Source organism: Hippoglossus stenolepis, chromosome 15, assembly GCF_022539355.2.
Source record: "Hippoglossus stenolepis isolate QCI-W04-F060 chromosome 15, HSTE1.2, whole genome shotgun sequence".
In the NCBI taxonomy this organism is placed as follows: domain Eukaryota; kingdom Metazoa; phylum Chordata; class Actinopteri; order Pleuronectiformes; family Pleuronectidae; genus Hippoglossus; species Hippoglossus stenolepis.
This window is the reverse complement of record NC_061497.1, coordinates 13,817,194-13,830,248: the sequence shown is the minus strand read 5'-3', so window position 1 is coordinate 13,830,248 and position 13,055 is coordinate 13,817,194. Positions and strand designations below refer to the sequence as shown.

At 42.4% G+C, this 13,055-nt stretch overlaps 1 protein-coding gene across 3 annotated transcripts in view; it reads right to left on the bottom strand.

Annotated features, from left to right (window-relative positions):
• larp1 (La ribonucleoprotein 1, translational regulator) overlaps positions 1 to 2,297 on the bottom strand; it is a 47,906-nt gene extending 45,609 nt beyond the window's left edge. For 2 of the 3 annotated variants that reach the window (XM_035178501.2, XM_047343622.1), the window contains exon 1: positions 1,604 to 2,296. In XM_035178501.2, coding sequence (XP_035034392.2) covers positions 1,604 to 1,997 — 394 coding nt within the window. In that variant the 5' untranslated portion in view covers positions 1,998 to 2,296. Of the gene's footprint in view, positions 1 to 1,603 lie in introns of all 3 variants that reach the window. The other variant, XM_035178504.2, reaches the window with a different exon arrangement.
• Between the last annotated feature and the right edge of the window lie 10,758 nt (positions 2,298 to 13,055).

Sequence of the window (13,055 nt, the reverse complement as noted above, 5' to 3'; positions counted from 1 at the left end):
TTGTTCTGCCGACGTCCACACGACGTGACAACCGTGCTATTACCCACGAAACAATCGGACTGGCCCACAAACAACAACCCCCAGCGACGATCCGCTCTATGTGTTAACGCGGATGCGGCGCACACGATGCTAACAAGCTAACAGCGGCCATGCCTTTCACCAGGGGAACACGTGGAGTGAACACGTGACGCCCCACAACAAACCAGCTCGTTTTCGTTAAAAGAGATTTAACAATGTGATGTTTTAATGATCGGTGGCGTTGCGGTGTCTGGAATCGATGCTGGGAAGACGTACAGGGGGCGGTGTGCGTTTTAAACAGGGTGGGTGGAGGTGGGATGTAGCAGCGTGGAAGCTAAGCTAACATCTCTCTCTCTGTGTGTGTGTGTGTATGTGTGCGAAGGGCTGGACGACACACTAGGCCAGAGAAGTGTGTGCGTGCGCTATTGTTAGCTGGCTTAGCCGCTACACACACACACACAAAACTAACCAAGATCGTGTGTTTACAGCTAATTGATGCATTAAGGTGGTTGTCTCATTAGCGTGTTTCGAAACCTGCCCTGAAAACAAACGTGTTAGCAACAGTAAAGACCAGTTTAAACATTGGGTAACACAGGGAGTGTGCGCGAGGTCAGGTCTGACTGGCTGGGTGGCTGAGGAGGGGGGTGGGGGTGGCAGGAGACAAGCTAAACATGGGGACGGTTTTCAAGCCAGATGTCCCGTTGTCTCCCACTTTGCAAAGTTTAAAGACACTGCAGGAGGGATGCACGGCAGGGAGACATTTCAAGAAGCAGAGGAATGCAACCAGTGACCACAATGAAAACCATCATCGGGTGTGATGACACGAGTGCAGCATCTTCACACAGCACATGTCCATATTTGTGCAGGACAATTCCTTACTTCCTCCTGAGAGTCTCAAACAGAGCAGAAGTGGCAGTTAATATCAGTTAATATCAGTTATCTTGTTATTTAACCCCCAGTTTACAGCATAGAGCCAACAAACGGGTCATTTAGATTTTATAAAAAGCTCTGTGGAGCATTGTAAGTGTTTTTAAGGGTGTGATCCCTTGTGACACCAGCCACCCTGTAATTCAGTAAAAAGGCTTTCTGCTTCTGAATGCATTCAGCTTCTCTGGTGGGATGTAGTGCAGCTACTTAACCATTGCACTACAGCACGTCCATAGTGGTGCAGGACATTTCCTCACTTGCAACAAAGGGTCTCAAACAACCCAGAGGGGTTTAACTTTAAGATATAACGAGTCATGTGAGCTATGTGGAGGATTTTAAAGTGCTTTTTAAAAAGGGTGTGATCCCCTGTGCAACCAGCCACCCGTGGGTCCACACCGCCACCCTGAACTTCAGGAATAGCCTTCGCCAAAAGGAGGTGGAGGAAGAGTGGGGGGTGCATGCACTCCAAATAGAACCAGCTTGCAGGGAGCACAGACAGGGATTGTTTACGCACCCCCTTACCTCTAATTTCCCTACATTAAATACTATGTGATCCCCTTCCCCACCGTGACAGCCGCCCGGATGACCACACCTGGACGCACAGACACCGACACAACACTGACAGCCAAGAAATCAACATGTAGGGGAGGGTACGCACCGTGGTGTGCTTGTCCATTCACGCTGACCACGGTCACCGCGTTCATTTTCCTAGTCCACGGGTTCACCTTGGGCGGGGGAGCTTCAGTAAACTCCTTCCTGCTGCCTGTTACCCCCTCCTCGGTCTGCTTGTCCTCGCTGTCACAGCCCCCCTTGTCCTCCTCCGTCGCCTGTTTGGAGGTCTGCTCCTCCGCGCCGGGGGACCCTCCCTGGCCGGGGCCGCCGCCGCCGCCGCCGCCGGAGCTGCTCCCCTGGTCGTCGACACCCGTCTGCCGCTTGGCCCCGTCGCCCCGTCCGCCCTCCTCTTCCTCGGGCTCACCTCGGGCCACTTTCCCGTGCTCCTCGGCTTGGGCGAGCGGATTGCCAGGCAGGAGAGCCTCCACCTGAGTGGCCATTTCCCACCACCGTCTTTCTTCCCCCCTCAGGATTACCAGTCCTCCTCCCCCCCGGCCCGAAATTCGCCTTCAATTTCGGGGAACGTGAAGTTGCTCGGCGGTGAGTGCCGCTCCTCTGTCGCTCCTACGCCGCAGAGCTTCAGCCTAAGACGCGGGGCAGTCGGCGCTGCGCTGAAACATGTAGAAAAAGAGAGAAACGTGTCCGAGGGCCTCAGGATTACAACCTTATCTCCAGCACCAGCAGCAACATGGATGATCCCCACCACGCGATACTAGGGTGCGCGCACGTACAGTGTAGAGGGGGCGTAGCCACGTAAAGCCGGGAGCGCGCTTTTGGGCCAGATCGAGATGCTGCGTTCAAGTGCTGCCTGATCATAAATCCTCTCAAGCTCAAAGTGCCACTTTGATGAACACACTCAAGTGCTTTCAGTTACCAAATATATCCAGATGTAATTTTTAAATTAGCTGTTTAATCTAGTTTGATATAGTGTTGAAAAATAATTTACTAATCCAACAAATCCAGTTTTCTACTGAAGCAGAAGTAAACAAGGACCTTACCTCCACCAAGGCCCAACAGTCCCCTCATGAAGCCACATTTTAATTCACTAGATCCAGATTTTCCTTTGGATTGGCACCAACTTCCACACACTCATAAATATCAGTCCCTTAAACGTGCCTGTGAGTTTTCATCAATATCCTTTGGTTATTATCTGAGAAAAATGATTTCTTCCCGGGGTAATTTGATGGAAATCTTTCTTTGCAGTGTGTTTTGTGTAATCCTGAAAAATAACAAACAATTCAATTAAATCTTATTTGTATAGTGTCAAATCTAAATAAACATTATCTCAAGGCACTTTACATTGAAGGCCAAGACTTATAGAGAAACCCAACAGTTCCAACAATGAGCAGCACTTTGGTGACTGTGGAGAGAAAAAAACTCCCCTAATTAACTGGAAGAGACCTCAAGCAGAACCAGACTCAATGTGGGCGGCCATCTGCCTCGACCAAACCAAGAGATTAAAAACAATAACCTCCTTGGTAATGACATAATGCTCACTATCCATTTTTTAATGGAAATACTTTTCTCATTTTGTCCAGCTATATATCTACACGGCCACCCCTTCTTGCATAGAATTCCACTAAAGTACAATAAATTGACTAAAGTAGAGTATCAGTGTAGCTTCAACTTCCATTGTCCTCCACATATCAAATTCGAAAGGAATTTGAAATTGATCAAAACAATTTTGTTGATTAAAAACACAGTATGTGCAGGCTAACGTTAGCTAGAAACGAGGGTTATTGCATTTCCTTGAGTTTTTCCTTTTTTTCTGATCATCGTGAACGCCTCACGGAACCCTCGATGACGTCGGTCTCGCCCTCTGAACGCATCAAATCACGTTAACTCGTTAAATGTCTGTCACAGAACATAATGTTTCACTGTAATTACTCTACAACTAAACACGATGCAGCCCATGTCCCATTAATTCATCCATCAGCTGCACATTCGACGTTACGCTGCTTTCTAACTTGCGTAAAAGACGGTAGTAACATTTACGTAAAGCGCGATTCACCGTCGCCTTACTCCACACACGTGTCCACACCGGAGCTGCACGTGTGCGCTCACGCTCCGAGCCCAGTTTTCCTTTTAAATGTTAAACATTAATTTCTTAAAGTTCCACAGCTTCCCCACAACACACGCAGGAGTTGTAAGAGTGTGTGTGTGTCCGTGTTGTGTGCTCGTCATCGGTGTGTGATCCGGTGGGTTGTGTCTCTGCAGGCACATCCAACGTGTGGCTCAACAAGCTTTTTTTAGTTTTTGAGGTTGATTATATAATAGACATAGGAGTTCACGTCGGATTTGTCCCATTTGCTACTGTGTGTGTGTGTGTGTGTCTGTTATTTCAGAGTGAGGAGTTCTGTCTCATAGTCGAATAGGAAAAAATGGCTTCACATGAATTAACTGTTCCTCCAGCTACTACTGCTTTTTGTGTTCTTAAAACAAACTTCAGTTTTCTTCACACAGACCCGGGAAGACGTGTTACAAGAACTCAGCTCAGCCTGGTTTAGTAACATTCACCGGTTTACGTAGAATTATTTGATCAGATAAGACGTGGGAGAAGTTTTCAAATTCTTAGATTGCAACCCAGAACAAAACCAGTGGAGAGTTGTTACTAGGAATCCAAAGTTTAAAGAGCACTGAACTGAAATTATACTTGTGAAAAAGAGAAACATAAATAGGTTTATGATTTATGATCCTATGATTTATGATTTGGTTTGTGCCAAATTATCATACAAGTTTGGTGATGACAGAAGTTTTCAGATTCTTGATTCTTGGAGTCGTTAAGAGAGTAAAAACCTGCATTGAAATTTTTCTTGTGTAAGGGAAACATTCATCGGTACATGCATATTATATTACATCAGTGGTTATAAATATCCCCTGTGTGTTTGTGTGTGTGTGTGTGTGTGTGCTCGTTTTGTTACCCCTATAAGACATTTTCCAGTGTAAACACTGACCTTATCAGGACCAGTAGACCTCATGGGACCAAAGCCTGGTCCTAATGAGGCGAAATGTTATTTCTGAGGTCCTAGTTAAGGTTAGTGGTAAGATGAGAATTGTGATTAGGTTAAGGTTAAGCTGTCCACAATGAATGGAAGTCAATGCAAAGTCTTGATAAGGATAGCTGTGCAAACCTGTGAGTGTGTCAAAACCTTTAATTCCTCTTTAATTCAGATAAAATCATGGAGATCGTGTTTGTACATGCACAGTAATTTCCTACTTTTTCCTCATTGGACTTGGCAGGTGCTGATTGGACGATTGTTTGATTATTTGAAGAGCTGATTTGGCCTCAGGGCGGCTAGTCACAACTATCTCAGGCGCTATAAGGCCTCGGTGTACTTCAAACAAAGTCGTTCATGAAGGTTTTATGTGCCCACTGGGCTTAAGGCAGAGGTGGTATAGCCTGTTCTGAATGGTGGAGCAGTTGTCGACGAGTTAGACGTTATGTATCCTTGAGACAAGAGCAATCTCACATCCTCCACACTTTCAGAGCCTGTATTCAGATGCTTTATACAAAAACCACAATGTCATAATTCAAATGACGTACCTATGAACTGGCAGTGGCCCCGAAAAAACTGTTTTCTGTTAGTATGAATGGATCAACATGATCCAGGCTCTGTTCCTGACCCAGGTTAAACAAACACAATACGGTGATGCTATGAAAGAATAACACCAGTTAATGCACATACTACAAACTGCAGATTCCAACACAGAGTCTCCATAAGCAGAGTATTACTGAACATCAAGACAGAGCAGCAGAGTAAAGTCACAACTCTGGGGGAGTTTTAAAGGGATAGTCCATCCAAAAATGAAAATTCACTCATTTCTTACTCACCACTATGCTGATGGAGGGGTGGGTGAAGTGTTTGAGTCAACAAACACTTGTGTGCCTGCAAACGTGAACGCGGCTCCAGAGGAGGATATCAGAGGACATTTGGGCTGGAGCAGTATGGAGGCATTTTATGTTTGTTTGTGTGTGAAACTGATTTAGGAACAGTGTTAAGGCATTATTTTTCTCAGATTGTTAAGTAAGTTCAATATCAAGTGTAAAACTAACTTTAATGTCATACAAACACACATTTTAAACTTGTATCTGTATGAAAAATGTCAGAAATATACTGGAAGTGTTAAAAGGTTCTGCACAGGAACTTCCACTGCTGCAGACGGCTGGCAGGATTCCTCGTGGCTTTATGACTAAAGCCTTGAATATGCCATTCGTAGATGCCGATCAGGACACGTGTGTATTTTCTTGCAGCGTGTTGTAAATGGCTGCATTATTGTAAAAGGTGCAGCGTGCAGTTGACAGTGTTTGTATGACGGAAATGTCAGGGGAGGGGCAGCAGAAAATGCTGGAGAGAGGCTACAGCAAGTAAAGGGAAAAAAAAAAGTACCATTGAAGATTTTTTAAACTTAAAATCCATTGGTGCAAAGCCTTCTACCAAACCTGTTCTACTCTGATGGTTGGTGCTGATTCATTAATCCCATAAGAAATAAAGCCCCCCCCCCCCATCCATACCAACACTGTGTCTGTAAAAAGATTTTTACTATAAATGAGTACGTATGTCTGACATCCTATTATTAAAGTCATCCAGTAGCCTTATCGTCAGAGAAACCCTTTAATTAATTTCTAATGTTAAAGAAACTCCAGACCTATATTTTCATTTTTGTTCAGTTTTAACTTCTAAGGTAGGTATATATAATTTTGAGTCAATGTACTACTTGAAAAATTCAGTGCAGCACAGTACAAACCACGAGTTGCTTCCTACTGTAGAAGCAGCGGCCCCACCCACCCACCCACCCACCACCTAAACCCCACAGATAACGACCATAATCCACTGACTGAGTGGGGTGTGGTGGACAAGACCGGACTGGCCACTCTCCCTTTGCTGCTGTAAAGCCTCCGGCTGTTACTCACATTCTAGTCACGTGACTGTTAAACATTCAGTCCTCCAGGTGAGAAATGCAAATAGTCAAGTGTCATAATCCTGCCTAAACACATGTTTTACAAAAAGTGTTCAGGTGTGGAAAAAACATTTGAAAAAAATTACTTCCTTGTGGTTTTATGCCTCCGCCGACCAGTAAAACTGCAGAAGATAACGTCACAATCTCCTGAGCCATTTTTCGTAAGAAAAGTGTTATTGCAGAACATTATGATTTCACAGTGACCTTTGGGATATAAAAGGTCATCACTTTCTCTTTCTCTCACTACAATGGTCACAGTGAACTTGACCTTTGACCATAACATTTTTTCTCACGGCTTCCCTGAGATATCACATTCACGATCGAGGGATGGACAAACTGTTTTGGCTTCACTTTTGGGGAGTTGTCATCTACCTTCATATGCAGTCATTTATCTGCATACGCCGTCTGTCTTGGTCTCTTAAAGGCCCAAATGGTCTGTCAGTGGATGAGTCTCATCACACTCTCACTCATAGATTTGTTTTATTATCTGACAGCCAAAGAATTTGCCATATATCTCTCACCATTTTCAACTTTTGTGTGGGACAGCCAAAAATCACACATGTAATGGTGTCTAAGAGGAAAAATGTAAACACTATGAGAAGTACACTCATTTGTCAAGACTCACATGGAAAGGTACAACATCATTCGTAATGGCCACATCTTCAATATTTTACAATTTTAACTTTTGTTAGTATTTTGCCAAATCCCAGCATACAGACAGAAAATCCAATAGTTTCCACAATGATCAAGTGTTTGGCCCTTTCTTGTACACTTCTAAGGAAAGAGAGAGGAGGAACTTGTGTTCTAAGACTGCCTAGTATCACCAGGACTTGGGTCTGAGAGACTGACATAGCTGGAACACCAGCCTCCATTTTGAGATATTAAAGTGGTGTCCTTAAATCTGAAGGTAGAGTTGTGCATCATTAACGAGGCAGTGGAGAGAAAAGTTTGTGAGAAGTTAATTGGACGGACCAATGGCTTTTTGATGTTTACTGAGAAGAGAATGGGACCAAACATGGATACTTGTGGTACCTCAGGGGAAAGAAAGGGATGTTAGAACACTTCTCCAAGCTACTTTGAACACTTAACCTGCGACCTGCACCACTCAAACTGAAGAGGGTGGATATGAGGATTTGGGTAAATCATTTGCAGCTGTTCCATCCCAGTGCTTATTTCAAATATTGTATTAATTTAGAACCAGGAGTAGGTGACCAGCAATTTATACAATGAAGAGGCGCTGTCTAAAGATTGCTTCTTTCATTTTATTATCATTTTCTGATTATTATTTCCAATTTTAACAGTCAGGATTCAAGAGGGAAATACGGTCAGTGTGTTTTGTCACAGAGTGGTGTTTGTGTGTTTTCAGTTTTGTATGAAAAACAAGTCATGACACATCAGTGTCCATCCTGTGGTGACAATTCCCTCCTAATCCCTCTATTCTGCATCCTTCTCTCTATGTCGCTCTCTTTTGTCCCTGCCAGGCTACTGTTTGGTTCTGTTCATAACAACATCACCATAACACACGGCTGACAACACACACACACACAATTACACACAATATGAAGCTAAAGTCTGTGTTACTTTGACCTTACCAGATTCCTCTTGTCTGATTGAACCTGTTCACAGGTTGCTGCTGAAGATGTCTCTTTGTTCAGGAGGATGCCGGAGGATGAATTATACAACATACTTTTCTGACATGGCAGCCTCCTCACCAGTTCATTCTCAGGATTTTTACCCATAGATCATAAGCTCTGTTTGCTTTTTACACCAGAATGTAACTGTCTGCAAACTATGTCTCAACCTTTCCATGTAAGTCTTGACAAATGAGTGTAATTCTCATAGTGTTTAAAATGTTCCTTTAAATTAAAATGTTCAGGGCAAATGTACTGAACCCATTTCAGAGGTAAATTTTGTCAGTATGTCGTGTAAAATTTGAAACAAGGTTGTAAAAGCTTGAAAAGCTTAAAAGACACATCAGAGAAATACTCAACATGCATGCTCACATGAGAATCGTCCAGAAATACCTAAACAACTTGTTCCTCACGTGCTCGTGATGTCATGAAACATCTGTTCGCCTGGCTCTGTAACTCAGATCATGCCAAGCTGTACAGTTTTTAATCTTAACTTAATTTTCTGTTTGTGTGTCAGTCACTCTTGACATTCTGACATTGAACCCATGTGAGAATTCAGCATGAAAATGTGTGAAGAATTCCAAGTGAGTGACTGGGAGTGTTGATGATGTTTCAAACATGCAAAACTGGAGGAATACAAACATCTCAGGATGAAACAGAGTTGTCATACACGTAGAAAACGCAGGTAAAGATTTCAAATTGGAAAGACAACGAGACTCGAGAACCTTTGACGAAGGCTTTGAATTTCTACGTCATGACCTGCCTCATGCATGCTCCACCCACATGGCACCCCTCGCCTGGGTGTTCAGGACGTTTTCCTTTGTCCATTGTTTTTCAAATGTGAAAGACAAAAATCATGTTTGAAAATGGCTTGTGATGCATTTAGGACCTTCTTTTAAAAAAATAGTCTTGCTGGCACTTTGAAATCTCCTGAGAGGCTCTGACATCTGAGTGTTTGGACTCAGAGGCCAAACAAACATCACATTTATAAACTCTGGGACAAATACTTAAGCTGTGAAAAGCAAGATGGGGATTAGGCTGTTTATTTCTTTCAAAACCACTTTTGTGAGAGTTGTGATTGTTTGATGGTTGATCTTTTATTCTAATCATCCAACACTGTGTGACTGAAGTGACACATGTGACCTCTGATGCTACAGGGTGAGTCCCTGCAGCACACACAGATGCACACAGATGACACACCACATGCTGAATGACTAATGTTTCTTGTACTTGACTCATAGTTGTGGTAGGATGTTCATTGCAAACATACCAGAGTTTGTAACTCAATCAAACTCAGGCTGTCTTTCAGGCAAACACCATCAAGTGTGTGTGAGTGTGTATGTGTGTGTGAGTGTGTATGTGTGTGTGTGGGAGCGGTGAGGTGTATCACAGTCCTTGTTGGCAAACCAACAAACAGCGTCTTCTGTCTAGTTGTAGCAACTGTCAAACACCCTGAGACTGCAAAGTGTCACACATGCACCAAAGCCACTGCATTCTCAGTCAAAGTCTCCACACACACACACACACACACACACACACACTGTAAATAGGCAGATATTTCGTCCTATTCTTTGCAGCCGATGACACTGGTGACACGTAAAGCTCTCAGGCATTGTCCAGCTCTCTCGGGCTCTTTAGCAGTGTAATCACCAGTGAAATGGCAATGGGCCACTGGGATAAAAACACAAGTCAGCAGCTGGTCAGCAAATCACAGTTCAAAGCTGTTAAATGGTAGATTTGCACCGTAAGCAAGATGAGCTTGGGGGGCCTTTGTGGACCTGGTTTGTGAGAGGGCACAGAGTTAGAGGGACAGACCTTTTCGTGACCACATACATGTCGGTTAAAAAAGTCCTCTTGATTATACATATGTTGTAATTTTACACAGTATATTTCATCAGTAGATAAAAAGTTTCAAATTTAATTAGTATAGCCCATATTCACAACTGACAATTTGCCTCATAAGGTTTAATATGAGCAAGGTGCGACATCCTCTGTCCTTAACCCTTGACTACGATGAGGAGAAACCTCCCAAAAAATCCTTTAACCGGGAAAATACGCACAATTTTAGATGTGTAAAATTTGGACGTGAGCTGATTATCCACCAATTCAGTTTCAAGATGTAAGTCACATTCAATACCAGTTTATTATAAGACATGCTTTGTGGTTTTAATTGCTGTTCTTTTACCATATTTTCTTCAGATTAAGAAATGTGTAAACCGAGTTAAGAAATGTGCTATATGAATTAAGTTTATTATAGGAGTTTAAGGATGGAAACATACCAAAGTGCAAAAGAAATTAGAGTTATCATCAAGGCAATGCTTACTTTATAATACTTGCTTCTTATGCAATGTTTATTATTCTTGCCTCACAAAGATATGATCACTGGTTACAGGACGAAGACAACACCACATGATAGAGACGTGAACTAATCTTCCACATTTAAACTCATTACACATTATAACACGATGGATGTTTACACCTCTGTCTGTGTTCGTGTGTAGAAACCACGTGTTGGAACCTTACAGTTTCTATAGGTCTATAGGTTTAAACCATGACTGTATATAGAAACTGTTTAAACATGCTCTATCTGAGAAACTATGACGTAACAGACAAGTCCAACAGGCAATAAGTTACCATGTGGCAACATTTTGCTCCATCTAGTGGCAGCTCTATATACTGCACAGCCATATAAGAACTGGATGTTATTTGTTCTCATCCACTTGTGGTGAATGCAACTGTACGGAAATAATTATTTCCCACATTTAGTTAGTGAGGTAATTTCAACGTGTCATGCACATGTAAGCTCCCAGTCCACATGAGCACAGTGATCATTATTTACTTCCTGTCCAGAACTCGGGCAATAAAGTTTATTACACACCTCCATCCACAGGAACCCCGTGTTTCCATATAATAGTTTGATTTTCAAAAACTCACTAAAACAAAAGCTGATGATTCTCAAACTAATATTACTTTTATTTATGACTGCTTTGGAACTTTCAACATATCATTTCAAAGTTACTATTAAAATCTTTTGATAATTTTGCTCCGGTTTTCAGTTTCTATTCTACCCTAATCTTGTTGACACTTTTTCTTTTGCTTACCTTTCCTTCTCTTAATATATTAATATTTTTTCAATGGTATTTTTAAAGTTGTCAGTGTTTGTGTGGACTTCAGGGATACAACATCATCAATACTCTTTACTATATTAAATTTTGTGGAAGGTAATGGTAAAGAGAGTAAATAATAAAGAGAAACTGATATTGGATGTTATAACGCTTTAAGCAAACAAGCCAACCCTGATCATTTTCTGACTATGTGCAACATCAGGGTACGAGTTCTATGTTCAGTGTGTAGAATCTAGTGACATCTAGTGGTGAAGTTGCCTGTTGCAGCTGAATACCCCTCACCTCACTCTCTCCGTCCAAACACGAAGGAGAACCTGTGGTAGCCTTCAGTTGTCATAAAAACTCAAAAGGTGTTTAGTTTGTCCAGTCTGGGTATATTTAAATAGAAGGGGCGCATTCTAGGGTAAAGAAAACAAACTCGTACAATGTAGATGATTAATACACAGTCGTGAAAACCTCACAAGGATTACTTTATATTTAATTTCTGCCAATAGATCCCTTTCACTTAAATCTTACACGCAGAATAACAGAATACAGATGAATATTGAGGTGACAGGGTTCTTTTTCTCTGCATATTTTTTAGTCGACGCCTCCCATCCTGCCAGACCCAACCTGTTTGAGACACGCCCATTTGCCAGAAGCCTGTGGGGCCATGGAGCTCACACCATGAGAACAGTTTCTGTCCCTCTGCAGTTGATCTTGTCAACACTGACCCCTCATGGACAATATGCATTACAGTCACATGAACCCACTCGATCCTTCAAACTTTGCCCGTCGTCTGCAAAACCTCTATTATATTGCACGCACATTTTATGATGCACAAATCTTTAAACATTTTTACATTTATTTTCATACATTTTTATTATACGGCTTTTTCACCACATTGCTCTTGCACCTCATCTTTCTCATTACTCGCTTCTTAATTTGCTTTATCTTCCCCGATTTTCTACTAAATGTGTTTTTTTATTCACTAATCACTTTAACAAATTCCTTGTATGTTCATAACCTACTTGGGAATAAGTACGGTTCTGATTCTGATCAACTTGGCTGTGATTGGTCAGTCCTGGATCAGATGCAACATGCCAAATGACATTACGCGAGAGAGATCAGAGTGACTTTTTGGATTTCTTTGTACTGTCTGTACACACTGTCTGGACATTTCTTTCTAGAGAAGACGAGGAGTGCTATGTCCCTTTTCACAGTGCCTACTTTTTTCCATCAAGCAGTCACATGAGCAGTTCTCTGTCACCAATTTCAGGGACTGGAAACCAACTCTTCTGTCATATGCTCTCTTGTTTCTTTGGTGAGTCTCACCAGTGGCGTCTGGTGTCAGCTGGGAGGCTCTCTGCAAATCTTCCTTCAGCCTCACCACGTATTGCCAGCGGCTCTGGAGATGTTCCAAAAGACAAGTCTAGACTATATCTCTAGCCATTCTGGGCCAGATAAATCTGCTCCTCAGTAGATCAGTAGTTCTTTACATTACAAGGTTTCCCAAGTCATCGTGCAAGCACTTGAGCTTCCCAGAAGACAAGCTGAGTGAACTCATCACCAGAGTGTCACTTGCTCAATCGATGACGTAATCCATCCTTCATGATCAACTTATCTGTTTCTCGTTTACATAGAATGTTGACTGTGTGTATACTATGTGTGATGAGTGAAAACAAAGATACTCTACTCTACTCCACACGTATTCCTACAAGTATATGGAGACACCAGCAAGCCTTGGTCTCGACAACATTGCCTTTTTAAATGTGTGTGTTAGAGACGACTCTCTAAGTACAGC